This window comes from Scomber japonicus, chromosome 13, assembly GCF_027409825.1.
Source record: "Scomber japonicus isolate fScoJap1 chromosome 13, fScoJap1.pri, whole genome shotgun sequence".
In the NCBI taxonomy this organism is placed as follows: domain Eukaryota; kingdom Metazoa; phylum Chordata; class Actinopteri; order Scombriformes; family Scombridae; genus Scomber; species Scomber japonicus.
This window is the reverse complement of record NC_070590.1, coordinates 26,907,437-26,922,096: the sequence shown is the minus strand read 5'-3', so window position 1 is coordinate 26,922,096 and position 14,660 is coordinate 26,907,437. Positions and strand designations below refer to the sequence as shown.

The 14,660-nt window shown below is 39.2% G+C and overlaps 1 protein-coding gene across 3 annotated transcripts; it reads left to right on the top strand.

Moving 5' to 3' along the window:
• The first annotated feature begins 2,997 nt into the window (after positions 1-2,997).
• Positions 2,998-13,477, top strand: slc8a2a (solute carrier family 8 member 2a). 3 transcript variants are annotated; one of them, XM_053331173.1, is made up of 13 exons: positions 2,998-3,183; positions 3,574-3,711; positions 4,087-4,314; positions 4,410-4,688; positions 5,613-6,050; positions 6,526-6,887; positions 8,568-8,671; positions 9,227-9,244; positions 9,899-10,011; positions 10,710-10,809; positions 11,622-11,624; positions 11,946-12,209; positions 13,101-13,477. In XM_053331173.1, the coding sequence occupies exons 1-13, from the start codon at positions 3,034-3,036 to the stop codon at positions 13,475-13,477; spliced, it is 2,574 nt and encodes an 857-aa protein (XP_053187148.1). In that variant the 5' UTR covers positions 2,998-3,033. The 3 variants fall into 3 exon arrangements, with proteins under 3 accessions (XP_053187148.1, XP_053187147.1, XP_053187149.1); XM_053331172.1 differs by lacking the exon at positions 11,622-11,624 and having other exon boundaries at positions 3,007-3,183; positions 9,227-9,259; XM_053331174.1 differs by lacking the exons at positions 9,227-9,244; positions 11,622-11,624 and adding an exon at positions 9,162-9,175 and having other exon boundaries at positions 3,025-3,183; positions 4,410-4,712; positions 8,568-8,675.
• Positions 13,478-14,660: the final 1,183 nt, after the last annotated feature.

Sequence of the window (14,660 nt, the reverse complement as noted above, 5' to 3'; positions counted from 1 at the left end):
GATCTCCCTATTTACTCCATCTCTCAACTGGAGAGACGTACTGCTTTATTATCTGCCTGATAAATCCATCAGGCTCCTCTGATGTTTACAGAGCCGCTTATAGGTAACATGAAAGGAAGCGATATCCTTCTATATTTAGGTGAATGCACCAATCAATAATGCATTCAGCTCCTCCAGCACTGACTTGTTGATTAGATAGCTCTCATATATTGCCCTTTGAGACTCTTCTGCATTCTAGAGATCATCTGCAAACAAAACAAAAAAATACACCACACTGATCAAATCTACATCTGGATCTTAAGAATGTTGCACAGGTGTGAGACTCTGAGATAAAACATGCAGTTGGAAAATGCTTTTTTTGTATATGTGTTGTGTAAAGTATTTGTGTCTGTTAAATGTATGTAGCTAGTTTCATGTGATGATGTTGATCTTTATAAAAACAAGGCTGCTGTATCAACAGGAAACAACCAATACTGGAAGTATGGCTCTCAAATAAGAATTGATTTGATCAAAATAAGATGTTCTGTTACTTTTATCAGACTCCTTGTTTTGTGTCCATGACTTTCATACTTGTGGACTATTGTTTTCCCAAAAAAGAACACTGATGAAGTTATTTTTGGTGTGTTGTCCCCCCCCTACCCCCCACCCCCACCCCACCCTCAGCACACACTGGTATAAGGTGGCCCTCCGTCTGAGGTCGTGGTAACCATAGCAGGCCTTGGAAAGTGAAATGTGATGCGGTGGCCCTCTGGGCTGTGTTTCTGAATCACAACTCCATAATGAGCTGGCAGAGCTCCACCTGCATCAAAGATGCAGCACCCCGGTGTCTGTTTCAACTCACGATGTACAATAGTGCAGTGTCACCTGTGCGGGGGGAGTGGAGGTGGTGGGCGCAGGAGGTCAGAGTCCCAAAGCTTTTTACTCACACCCATACATCCCAGGATGAGATCACAGTGTAAACAGCCTTACTGCCTTCACTGTATATGTATTAAGCCCTCTTTTATCCAAAACACACATTATTTGTAGTGCTCTAATACTTTAAAAAAATATATCATGATACTACTTTATAAATGTAAGACTTAACACTGTTCATTTACTATAAACACTCATCTGTGGTTAGTAAAAAGATGTTTTTTAAATGCAAGTATCAAAGTATGAAATTATGTCAAAAAAAAATTCTTGATAGAAAGCAATGTTAGATATGGTATTTGAGATAAAGATAATGGTATTTGAAAGCAGTAGTGATTAGTTATAATATCTGCAATAGCCAATAAGTAAGTCATGGTAGCACACACAAGGGTTACTCATGCAGCTTACCAGTGATGGGTGTCATGAGGATGGTGACAGGTTAATGTTAGCCTAGCAGTGATTAGTTAATTGAATTAACTAATTGCCAAATGCATTTATACTTTTTTTTTTAAAGTTACCGTGTCAACATTAATTGACAGCTGTCCATCTGGCCCACTACTAACTGATTCTTAAGAGTGAGTTTGACACAGAGCTGCAGGCAGAACATCACTGCCTGAGTGTTTAGTTATTCTTACTACCAAGGTTCAGTCAAAGAATGATAATGGGTGGTTAACAACCTGGCTTTATCTTCTCAGAGGTCATTTGTGTATGTTGTTAAGAAGACTCTGTTGGACAGTGTAGCCTTTGTATTGGTGGCTATGTGTGTGTGTGTGTGTGTGTGTGTGTGTGTGTGTGTGTGTGTGTTTGCATGTGTGTGTGTGTTTGCGTGTGTGTGTGTGTGTGTGTGTGTGCATTACTCAGTGTAGGCTCATCATTGCTTGCTAGGAACAGTAGTTTTGGCAAGTGTAATGCTGAAATTATTCGCACAGCTGATGCAGTAGGTTTAGGTTTTAGTTCTACAGGATGAAGAGTTGGTGCTTCAAATAAGAAGTTCACCTTGTATTATACACTTCATCCTTCACTTTATCACTGTGTGCAGAACTTTGTTTTTTGGTGTATTTTTTATATAGAAGCTGAGCTCATGAAATGTAAGAAAAGGTGTTAGATTTCATATCAATTCTTGGAAAATCTGCACTTAAATGGGTTGCTGAACTAAATTAGTACAGTAGCTTCTGTTAAAGATGAGATGGTATGTGAAACTCTTACAAGAGAGTTATCCAAACTATTCCCAAAGGGCCGTACAGTAGCTGCAGGTTTGCACTCCAACCAATCAGGAGCACACCAGGCTCATTGAATCAACTGATGTCAGTCTTCCGACAGCTGATTGGTCGAATCGTGTGCACTTGATTGGTTGGAACAAAACACCTGCAGACACACGGCCCTTTATGGAATAGCTTAGACATGCCTGCCTTACACATATTGTTATGTAATTCCCATTCGCATGTACAGTATGTGATAGGAGTAGTTGCTAGTAAGCTGAAGCCACAAGCAGGTTATCTCAGAATAAAGACTGAATGGGGAAACAAATTAACAAGCAATTTCACCTCCTGCTGTGTCCTTGTATTTCCAGTCCTTATACTAAGCTAAGCTAACCAGTGGCTGGCGTATCAGTGACAGACTGAACGTACTAATAAGAGATGTTCTCTCAAGAAAGTGAATGATAGGAGTATTTCCCAAAATGTGAAACTTTTCCTTTAATGTTATTTTAAAAATATTTTTTTAATACAACCTTGTAATTGGAAAATGGTTTCATGTTTTCATCAAACTCTTTTTAGTTTCGTTTTAGAACATACTAACATGTATGTGCTCTAAATCTGTTCTTAGATGCACTTTCCTCTTTCTCTGTTTCTCCAGGAGAGTCTCTGGACCCAGCGGCTCCCCCAGTAACCCCTCCCCACCACCACCCTCCTGTCTCAGGGATATATCATGGGACCCTTCCCCGTTCACTTTTCCACACTCCTCTTCCTCCTCCTCTCCCTCCTCCTCCTGTCTCACCCCTGCACCTCCTTCAGGCCCCAGGTTGTGGAGCGAGCTTCTAGCACTGAGCAGCTCCCGCCCTCCGGTAACAGCACGGGGTCCAGCAAGAAGACATGTACGGACAAAGTGGTGTGTAGACCTGGTATCATGCTGCCAGTGTGGATGCCACTCAACCCTGCGGTGGGGGAGCAGACAGGGAGAGCTTTGATCTACTTCCTCTGTCTCATGTACATGTTCCTGGGTGTGTCCATCATTGCAGACCGCTTCATGGCATCTATAGAAGTCATCACCTCTCAGGTATGATTGAACTTCTTATTTACAGTTTATGGAATTAAATGCAGTTGTTCTTACTTGGTTGATGATGATCAGCACTTTGGTCCCATTCTACTTTGTTTCTGACTCACTCAATATGCCTTTATACCAACCACCACACAATTAAAAAAAAATCATCATATTTGAATGTATTTCCTATAAACTGAATATTAACATGAACTTTGTAAGATTAACACATTAATATCTGAAAGGTTTATAAAATAAAAATGGGAACCAACTTTAACTTATGTGCTTGAATCTTTTAAAGATTTCTAACATGTTTTTTTAATATATTGTGAATGTTATCATACTATGAGATTGATTAAGGGGTAACAGGATCTTTTTTCTCTTTTTAACAAACATCTGTCCATGTAGGAGAAAGAGGTGACCATCACTAAACCTAACGGTGAAACGACGGTAACGACAGTACGAATCTGGAATGAGACTGTGTCCAACCTCACACTCATGGCCCTGGGCTCCTCTGCGCCTGAGATCCTGCTTTCTGTTATTGAGGTACAAAGAGCATCTCACATCCTTTAATATGTCACTTTGATAGAAGAAAAATCACTGTGAATGTGCTGTTTATATAGCTGCTCGAAGTCTGAAATAGTCTTAGTTTTACATTCTTAAAACATGCATTTGTGTTGTAGAATGTCACAAAAATCTAGGACTGATAGTTGTGTTTGTTAAATTAATAAATGAATTAATTGCAATATAAACAGAACTTTAAAAAAATATTGTATTTGGATTCTCGTTTTATGATTTTCTAATGTGGTTGATTTGTTTATTTTAAATTGAACTCATCTGCGGTTATCATTAAAAAATGATGTTTGCTTTGTGACATTTGTTCCTTTTGTCTTTTTTAATTTTTTCTTAAATGTTTAATAGGTGTGTGGACACAACTTTAATGCAGGGGAGCTGGGCCCGGGGACCATAGTGGGCAGCGCTGCTTTCAACATGTTTGTTATAATTGGTATTTGTGTGTGGGTGATCCCCGATGGAGAATCTCGCAAGATCAAACACCTGCGTGTGTTTTTTATTACGGCTTTCTGGAGTATTTTTGCCTACATTTGGCTCTACCTCATACTGGCTGTCATCTCACCTGGGATTGTAGAGGTGTGTTTCTGTATTTGCTGCTCATTGTGTATTTTTATATTTCTACTAAATCAAATGTGTAAGTCATTTAACTTTTGCATTGCCTGTATTATCAGGTGTGGGAGGCCATAGTGACGCTGCTTTACTTTCCCGTGTGTGTAATCTTGGCTTGGATCGCTGACCGTCGCCTACTCTTCTACAAATACATGCACAAGCGCTACCGTGCCGACAAGAGACACGGCATTGTGGTGGAAATGGAAGGTGACCTTACACCCAAAGGCACTGACGTGATCATGGATGGAAAGTTCTCAGACGGCAGTTCGTGCCCTGGAAACTCCTCCAGTGTGACCGTGTCTGTGCAGACGGGCAATGAACTAGACCAGAACAAAGATGAGGTAAGATGTTGCTCAGGGAGAAATGCCTGTTTCAACCTCACATTACAAGACTGAACACTGAACAGCAGGAAATCATGTGGAGCCTCTTTTTTCTTCTCTCGAATTTGGATAAACAGAATAAAGTAGTAAAAAAAAAGCAGGGGAACGACAGAAGTTACGCTGTTTTTTCTAATGGTTTCATGACTTTGAAGCTACTTAATGGGCATATAAGGGATATCAGGATTCCTGAGGCTAGTAGGATTCAATCCCAGCAGGAGTCTGAATGGCAGGAGTCCAGACAGCAGGACTTCTAACTAGAATAAGTTGATCAGCATGGGGGCTGAGCAGTAGGAGTTCCCAAAGTTTTTCATGATAAATATTGGCAAATGGCAAATTTCATAAAGGTTTTGCCTCAACATCAATATTTTTGTCACTATTTCTTCTCATTGTGCTGGCGACTCCCTGCAGGCTAGACCCTCTGCAGGAATCTACCTCACACACAGCTTGTGTAATAGCTTTTTGTAAAGTTTATTACTTAGCAAACTTTGGAGCAGACTGAGTTTTGCACAGTATCTTTTTACAGAACTTTTGAGAGAATCTCTATGTAGGGCTTCAACTAGTGATTATTGTCATTATTGATTAATGTGCCACTTATTTCATACTAGTTTATTAATCATTTAGTGTATAAAACATCAGAAAAACGTTAAAAATGGTGACTTCATTAAATGTCTTGTTTTGTCTAACCAATAGTCCCAATACCCTAAATATTCTTAATAATATTTTATAATTTGAGAACCTGAAGAAATTTGTGCTTAAAAATGTACTGACTTATACAATTAATGAATTGTAAGTGTAGTCGCAAATATTTTTTTCTGATCAAATATTCAGGTCTATTCATTGCATCTCTGTCTATATTCTGTGCAACTGGTTTTCTTCCTTCAATAGGTGGTCCGTATCCTGAAAGACCTAAAGGAGAAACACCCAGACAAAGACCTTGACCAGCTGATTGAGATGGCCAACTACTCTGCTCTGGTTCATCAGAAGAAGAGCCGCGCCTTCTACCGTGTCCAGGCCACACGCATGATAATCGGTGCTGGAAACATATTAAGGAAACACGCTGCTGAGCACACACGTCGCTCTGGTACTAGAAGCCATGAGGACATGGCCACATGCTCTCATATTTGTTTTGAAAGTGCGCAGTACCAGTGCACTGAGAACTGTGGTACACTGACCCTCGGGGTGATCCTTGAGGGAGGCACAGGACAGAACACTTTCTATGTGGATTACTGTACAGAGAATGGTTCTGCTAATGCCGGAGCAGACTATGAATTTACTGAAGGGACCTTGGTGTTTAAGCCAGAAGAGACCCGGAAAGAGATCAAGGTGAGCAAAAGGAAAGGAGGAAAGGTTCTCATCTTAGTTAACAAAAGCAAATATTGTCATTGTCAATATAAAATGTCAATGTAACAAAGTTTAACTGGCATTGTAACATGAACTCAAGCCCAGAAATATTGGTGGCCTTTCCATAAACCAGAGGTGTCCAAACTATTCCAGAAAGATCTGTAATGTGGCTGCAGGTTTTCATCCAACCAAGCAGGCTTGACTCATATAATCAACTGATCTCAGTCTTCAGACAGTTGATTGGTCGAATCGTGTGCTCTTTATTGGTTGGAACAAAAAGCTGCAGCATGGAATAGTTTGGACTTACCTGCCCTAAAGAGTGGTAGGACATTTACTGCCACTATATATCACTATATTTAATTTTGAAATTTGTATTGTGTTTCAAGTGCCTGCATTTAAAATGGTTAGGCTGTATGCATTGATGAAGACTGACCCTTCAATGCTCTGCGCTCTGTAGGTGGGCATCTTGGATGATGACATCTTTGAGGAGGACGAGCATTTCTTTGTACGTCTTCAGAACCTGAGATTAGACAAAGGTGGAAATGAGGAGATGGGAACTCCACCCAAGGGTAGACTAGTGGAGCCGTTGGTCGCCACCATCACTATCTTGGATGATGACCATGCTGGCATCTTCACCTTTGGTCAGCGGGTGCTGCGAGTGAGTGAGAGTACAGGCGTGCTGACGGTGACTGTAGTGAGGAACTCGGGCTCCAGGGGCACCGTTGCTGTGCCGTTCCATACGGAGGATGGCACTGCCAAGTCGGGAGTGGACTACGAAGAGACCAGAGGGGAGCTGGAATTCACCAATGAACAGACCAGGTGAGGCACAGTCAGAAACCAGAGGCAATGACTGGGATATAAAACTGTGGAACATCAATCTGTTCAGGTCCAGGAGGGAGACCGTGCCAGACAGTTGCGCCTACCAAAAAATAACAATTATTTTTAATCCTAGTAACAATTCTACTAACATTTTTTAGGATCAATTTATTGTTTGTTTGGGTCTGTTAATGAGATGTGTCGATCATGAGAAAAATACAGAATACATTGACTGTATATACATATGGATGACGTGCCTCCTTTGTGGGGGCTACCATCTTGCTTGTATGATGTCATTTGGAGCCAGAGGCTGCGCTGCGGCTGGATGTCAGCACATGAGACACGCCCCATCAGCTAGCTGCCCCACTGTCTGATAGAGGTTTGAGAGTGGCTGTCACAGCTGTCAATCCTGATGTCACACCCCCGTTTTTACATCTTCAAATAACAAATCCAAAACAAACTTATCAGAAAAAATCAGCCCTTGAACAAACATCAGTGTAATATAAATGACCTAAAATGACAGAAATCTTTGGGAAAAAATGTATTTGATGTGTGCTTTAATGGTTTTTAGTTTGACTGGTGTCCCATTCACTAACATGTTAGATTGGGATTTATGATCTGTACTACAACCAACCACCAGGGGGCGATTGAGATGTTTTGGCTTCACTTTTGGGGAGCTGTCTTTATATATAGTCAATGATAGAATATTGTCCTGTAACACAGAAGATTAAAGGTAGATTAAACTGTAACAGCAGGGTAGGTTAGTATCTTACAGCTAAGACCAGGCACATTACAACATTTCAGCATTTTCTAATTTGGCCAGTTAAATAGTAGACACACTGAAATATGATCTGATCTGGAACACATGAGACTATGACTAAACTACTAAGACTACTGTTCCCACAGCAGCCTCGATGCTTTATATTCATACTACTTTAGTACTTTAAGGAAAGGGTCACCTGAACTTCACTGAAAGATTACTATGGGTCATCAGTCACCCTCTCCAGATGGAGGAGGTCCCATTAGACAGAGTTAACTGACGACTTGACACCCAAAGATAATCCCATCCCTGATCAGGTGCGGGAAAACCTCCAGTCACCCCATGTTAACTGACAGATCCTTTTCCCATTAAAATTTCAGGTTATATAAGCTGTGTTTGCACATGGACTAATTGCACACTTAGTGAAAGACTCAGTTACGTAACATAGCCCATCAATAGTAAAGGGTTGGACATTTTGGTGAAACATAGTTAATGAGATAGTCAGCCTTATTATATAATGTTTTCATTTTATTCTGCTGCGACAAATGAACTATACAGGCAGTATTGATTAATCAGTGTATTGTTCTGTTATGAGCACTACTGTATTTCTTTGGCAGACTGAGGTGCAAGAACACATAAGAACATGCATAAAAAAATAATCCCGGTCTAAACATAGGCCTGAATTATTTAATCACCATTGTGATTAATTATTTAGGTCGCTTCAATTGCGATGTGATTTAGATAGTAGAGCAAATGTAAATGTTGAAGTGTCGGATGTTTTGTGTGTTTATGCACATTATCATTGATTATATTTATTAATTATTTGTTATAGAAATAAAAATATATTTGTTTTGTGTGTGTGTGTGTGTGTGTGTGTGTGTGTGTGTGTGTGTGTGTGTGTGTGTGTGCTTGCATATCTCCAGTCAGACCTTACAAGTGCGTATTATAAATGTGGAGGAGTACGAGAAGCAAGAAAACTTCTTCATTGTGCTTGAGGATCCCAAATGGCTGAAGCGAGGAATCTCAGGTGAGTGTTAAAGCATTTCAAAATAAGATACTCATCTTCTCATGATTAGGGTACAGTAATATATATATATATATATATATATATATATATATATATACATATATATATATATATAAAAAAAATGGTTCACTCAAAGTACATGCCAGCAATATCTGAGATCAAGTATCAAAACATGAACAACAGCAGCACAGGTGGCTGAACGCTGCACTCCTACATCAGAGCCAGTAACCGAAGATTACACACTGCCATTCACCACTGTCTATGTGTCACTGTAGCACAGGCGCTGCAGCCAATTATGAATGTAGTAGACTATCCTTGAGTTGGGGGGGGGGGGGGGCGCACAATGATCTGTATCAGTTTGTTATGTAATTGCTTTCATTCAGTGAGAGTGGAGGTTAAGGCAAACAGCAGAAGAACTATGCTGAACTGAGTGTGTAAAGGTTCATCTTTATCTGTTGTAATTTTAGATGGTCTTAATCCACTATAATAGATACGACTCTAAAAGTAGTGTTACCTGTATATTGTTGTATTGAGTCATGTTCTTTTTCTTCACAGCACTGCTGCTAAATCAGGGTAAGATAGGTTTGGGTTTAAAGGTGCAATGTGCAGCATTAATACCAACATATTATTGTCAAATTGCACACATGCTTGAATTTAAAATCATGAACCAATGAGTGCATTTGGCAGTTAAGTTAATTAGATTTCCAAAAAACCTTATTGTTTCCTGTTGCAAAGAGGATTTTGCAAAGAGCATAAAAATGTTTTCAGTTTTTCACCACTTCTTATTGGTTTATGGATATTATATCTGATTTTCCCAGGCTGTGTAACACCCCCAACAAGCTCTGCCAATGATATAATCATATACTTTGAGTCATGGATAGGTAGGGCCAGGTATAAGGCCCTGATTGGTCATTGCATCTGTGAAAAAAAAAATCTGCCTGGGACAATCAAAGGAAATCAAAAGGAATGAAATGTCTTCTTTTCCACCCCAACGCCCTGTTTCAACAGGAAATACACCAAGTAATGGGAGCTAAATGCTTCACACAGCACCTTTAAAATGTTATGCTTTGAATGCGTGTGCAGTGTGTAGGATGTTTTTTCATCTTTATGCTTTACTGTTGGAGGTCAGTACCCATGTCTTAGGTACAGGACGTGTGTGTTTTTTGAAGAAATTTGAAGTATTATTTATTACTTGATTTATTAATTTTGTCTGTGCTCCCATTGCAGGCAACCCCACCCCTGAGGAGGAAGAGGCCAGGAGGATCTCAGAGATGGGCAAACCCATTCTAGGAGAGCATAGTAGGCTGGAGGTCATCATAGAGGAGTCCTGTGAGTTTAAGGTGTGTGAGCAGCTGATAGAAGGCAATAAACTAACCCGTCTGTGCTGTACAAAGATACTGTTGAATATAAGGATGGACTCGTGTGTGTGTGTGTGTGTGTGTGTGGCATCAGGGGATGTTATATGTAATGTCTTATTTCAGTAGTATTTCTTTTAAAAGCTTTAACAATGTAAATGTAAATGTGGAGATGTTGTTTAACCACCTGGCACCCTTTCACACATCAGACTCCCAATGGAGTACTAGACCAGGTACAGTTTCTGCCAGCATGCTGTGTGTGATGGGACTGATTAAACTTATTTCATCTTATTGTCTCATTAAGCTCTCATTGTACTCTGCTGTATATTCACTGCTGTCCTCTCTCATACATGCATCACCTGCATTTTGATTTGCAATGCACTGAGAGAAAAGCATGCATATCATTGTTTGCTGTGTGTGTAATATTTGTCTTAAATTTAATTCAAATACTGCAGCAGTTTATTGAAGCCAGTATTTTTTGGGTTATATTATGAATATCTGTCATATTCATATTTGTTTTGAACATCACACTGAGACTCATCTGCATCAACCTATCAAACAAACTTGTGATAAACCTTTTGTGATGTTGAAGAGAAAAATCTTGTGAATTCAACCCATCTGTTCTGTGTACATTCATGTGAATCGTGAATCTCATTACTGACGTGTTTAATCTGTTGTAACAGAGCACTGTGGACAAACTGCTGAAGGACACAAATCTGGCTGTGGTGATTGGCTCTCACTCATGGAAAGAGCAGTTTATTGAAGCAGTCACAGTCAGTGCAGGTCAGTGGTGATTATATTTCTTTCTGTGTTTAATTTGTAATTAATTATTGTACTCTTCTAGTGAAATCAGGGGGAGGGTTATTGTATGTTTTTTTTCTGGATGATGTCTACAGGATAATGAATGATGCATTTGCCAGAACTTTTAAAAACTATTCATCTACCCACTTCATTTTTGGCAATTTCAGAGTTGGAATAGGATAGAGTGTGTGCAACAAGTTCATGTCCTTTCACTCACTTTTCAGCTTTCATTATCAGTTGCAATGCTTTTGCTCACTGAATGAAACCTAATTTTAATTCATGTTGACTATGTTTTACATTTACTCAAGCTAAGATGTGAAATGAACTGTTTTCAGAATGGTTCAATAATCATTTATAATTTACTGGTTAGTTAGGTTTGCGTCTCCTGTTTGATTAGCTGGACAGCAGCCAAGGACGACATGCAGTTAATTCAACTCATGTTAATATAAAATATATCTGAGTCCAACCCTGAACAAGGCTAATTCCCAATATGGATAATCTCACTAACATTCATTAATAGAGAAGTCTTTCATCCATATCTACCTTCTGAGTCTAAAGACTAGAAACTGGAAAACATCTAGCCTAACAAAATCTGACTACCAGCACCTCTATAAAGCTCACTAATTAACAGACACATGAGTCTCTCAGGCAAGAGAGCAAATAAGCAGATTACCCAAAATGTCAAGTGATTCTTTTAATACTGCAGTAACAAGCAGGAGCTATCAGCTGTCAGCTGTCAGTTTGTACTAAACAAATAAGTTCATGTGTTGATTATTGATCTTTAGAGGTAATAGCAGGTTTATTTTTATTTTTTACCACGCTGATTCTCCCTTTTTTCAGTCTTTATGCTGTACATGTTATGTCAATTTTGAATTTCCCCCCAGGGGGATCAATAAAGTTACGATATACTCTATACCCTATATATATATATATATATATATATATATATATAATAAAGCCTGGAACATATACTATATAGCTGCAGCCTACACATGTATTGTTAACATTGTAATTTGACACTATAAGCTCTAATTCCTGATTGGCCTAAAGTGTGACTGCATCACTTGTGAATGCTGACGTGTCTTTTCGTGGCTTTGTTGCATTTTTTTAAAAATCAGGTGATGGAGATGAGGAGGAGCAGCGAATGCCGAACTGCTGTGACTATTTCATGCACATATTTTGCATTTTCTGGAAGATCCTGTTTGCCTTCGTGCCGCCCACTGGGTACTGGAATGGCTGGGCGTGCTTCATAGTGTCAATCACTGTCATCGGCTTCTTAACAGCCGTCATCGGGGACCTTGCTTCCCATTTTGGCTGCACAGTAGGCCTGAGAGACACTGTCACTGCGGTGGTGTTTGTGGCACTGGGAACATCACTTCCTGGTGAGTGACTGAGTGACTGAGTCTATTAATGACTAATGACTAATGAGTCTGGATTTTTATTTGTTAAATCAAATGCAACATGGAGTAGTTTAGTTTAATGTAATTTAGTTTAATGTAGTTTAGTTTAGTTTATTTCGGTCATTGAACTCAACATGTATAAATAAAGTAAATAACCACATGTCTTTGTTTTCTTCATCTCTCTTAGAAATAGTAACATTAGTCTTGCGAATAGATCCCAATGTAGATAACAAACACAAATTATTATTATTGTATATATACCATTTGTATATATATATATATATATATATATATTATTGGCCACATATATATCATGCACATATATTACAGTGAAAATATACACATATATACACATTTTCCTTTTATTTATATATATATGGTTATATATCCCCAAAAGAGCCAAAGTTCGTAAACACAACATGATCCATTACAAAATTAATATATACAATAATATCTATACCTATTTAATTATTATTATTTAATATTAAAACACCTGATTGTTTAATATTAATATTTAATCATCTTTTTTTTTTACTTCATACACCTAATGTATAATTTACAAGTACAATTATTTTGTAATTCAGATTATACTAAAACTCAATAAAAAGAAGAGGGGAAAAATAATTCAATCTATGTATTACACATTTTCAATTATTTTTCAAATCTATTCCACAAATTGACTCCTTTATCTGATAAACATCTTTGGTTTGAATTGGTTTATTCTAAACATGCACATTCTTCAACAAGGAGGCACACACAGTCATGTTTAAGTCAGTTCATGAATTCCACAAGTCTTAACTAGGTTAATAAATGCTGAAAGGTTATCTGTATTCCTACTGAATGACTTCATTTTCTAACTCTTTTTCCCTCCAGATACCTTTGCCAGTAAAGTGGCTGCTACTCAGGACCAGTACGCAGATGCATGTGTGGGAAATGTGACAGGAAGCAACGCAGTTAATGTGTTCCTGGGCATTGGGGTGGCCTGGTCTGTGGCTGCCATATACTGGCAAGTCAAAGGTAAGGTCTTCCGCGTGGACCCCGGTTCGTTGGCCTTCTCCGTCACGCTCTTCACCATTTTTGCCTTCTTCACTATGGGAGTGTTGATGATACGCCGGAGACCGTCCGTAGGCGGCGAACTGGGAGGCCCACGGTCCCTTAAAATCCTCACGTCACTGGTTCTCTTTGGACTCTGGTTCCTCTATGTCCTCTTCGCCAGCTTGGAGGCCTACTGCCATATACAAGGCTTCTGAGAGAGCACTGCTGGGAGGAGAGCAATGACTACGCAGTCACAAACACACACACACACACACACACCACCAGGACATTCACCTGGACAGTACTGTAACAGTCTCGACCGCTGAGCAGACCACTATCATCACTTGACAACTGCTGCCATGGTTGATTTAAAAAAAAACAACAACAACAACACACGCACACAGATTTCCTCATGCAAATCTGTACATCACATCCACTGCATGACAGTTCCAGTCAGTAGAATTGATTATGATAGTATCGATCATTTTCACATTAAGTGGACAAAATAACAAGCAGTGACTGTTTTTTTGATAACGAAGAGTGAATGGTCAACATGTACTCTGTTAAGTCACTGGATTTTGCTTGATAACGGCTTTGATGACGATGGCTCATAAACTGGATTTGGAGTTTGGTCTTCTCCTCGTGCTTGTAGAAACTTTTGAATCAAACCGCCTAACCGAGTGATTGAGAGAAAATCAGTGACGGCTGTTTTTACACAAATGATAATACATGACAAGCTGCTTTAATATAACTGAAGAGGAACGCTGCTCTGCCTTGCATGGTTGCGGTGGACTCACACTTATACCATGGCCACTTGTCACAGGCAAAAAGAGAAGCTTTGCTCAAATTGTCATTCTTTTTTTTTTCTTAAAAAAAAAACGTATGTTGCATGGACTTAGGAATGGTTCACCCCTAGTTAGGTCTGTTTGACCGGTTAGAGTAAATTGGCAACATAGCACAAAGCTATGTTACTAGCTAGCTACTAGCTACTAGCTACTGTTGCTATGGTTGCCTTCAGTTTTTTGCGCACAGATTTAGGATGATTGTAAAAGTGTTGACTGGAACTGTTTGAGTTTTCCCGGTGTACCATTTCAAAAGACGCCCCCCCCCCCTCCCCCCAGACAGTCAGAAGCAAGGATTTTCTGCCATGGTATAAAAAACTGACAGATAAGCTGTAATATCACATTGCAATATTGTTTATCTCTGTTCAGTTATGTGGCACAGGGCATTGTTTAGTACTTTTTGACTTCAAGGACCCCTTAACTGACAAATTAGACCAGGGACCCCTATTTGATACGATTTGGATCCATCTGATTTTAGTTATTTTATTACAGAAAGCCAAAATAATCATACATTCAGTCATTGTTACTTATAGATGGTATTATTGGAAATAAATGA

Coding starts and splice junctions, on each gene's coding strand:
- slc8a2a (XM_053331174.1), top strand. CDS start 3,034: ATGCTGCCAGTGTGGATGCCACTCAACCCTGCGGTGGGGGAGCAGACA. Junction 3,184..3,573: donor TAGAAGTCATCACCTCTCAG/GTATGATTGAAC, acceptor CTGTCCATGTAG/GAGAAAGAGGTGACCATCAC. Junction 10,810..11,945: donor AGCAGTCACAGTCAGTGCAG/GTCAGTGGTGAT, acceptor TTTAAAAATCAG/GTGATGGAGATGAGGAGGAG.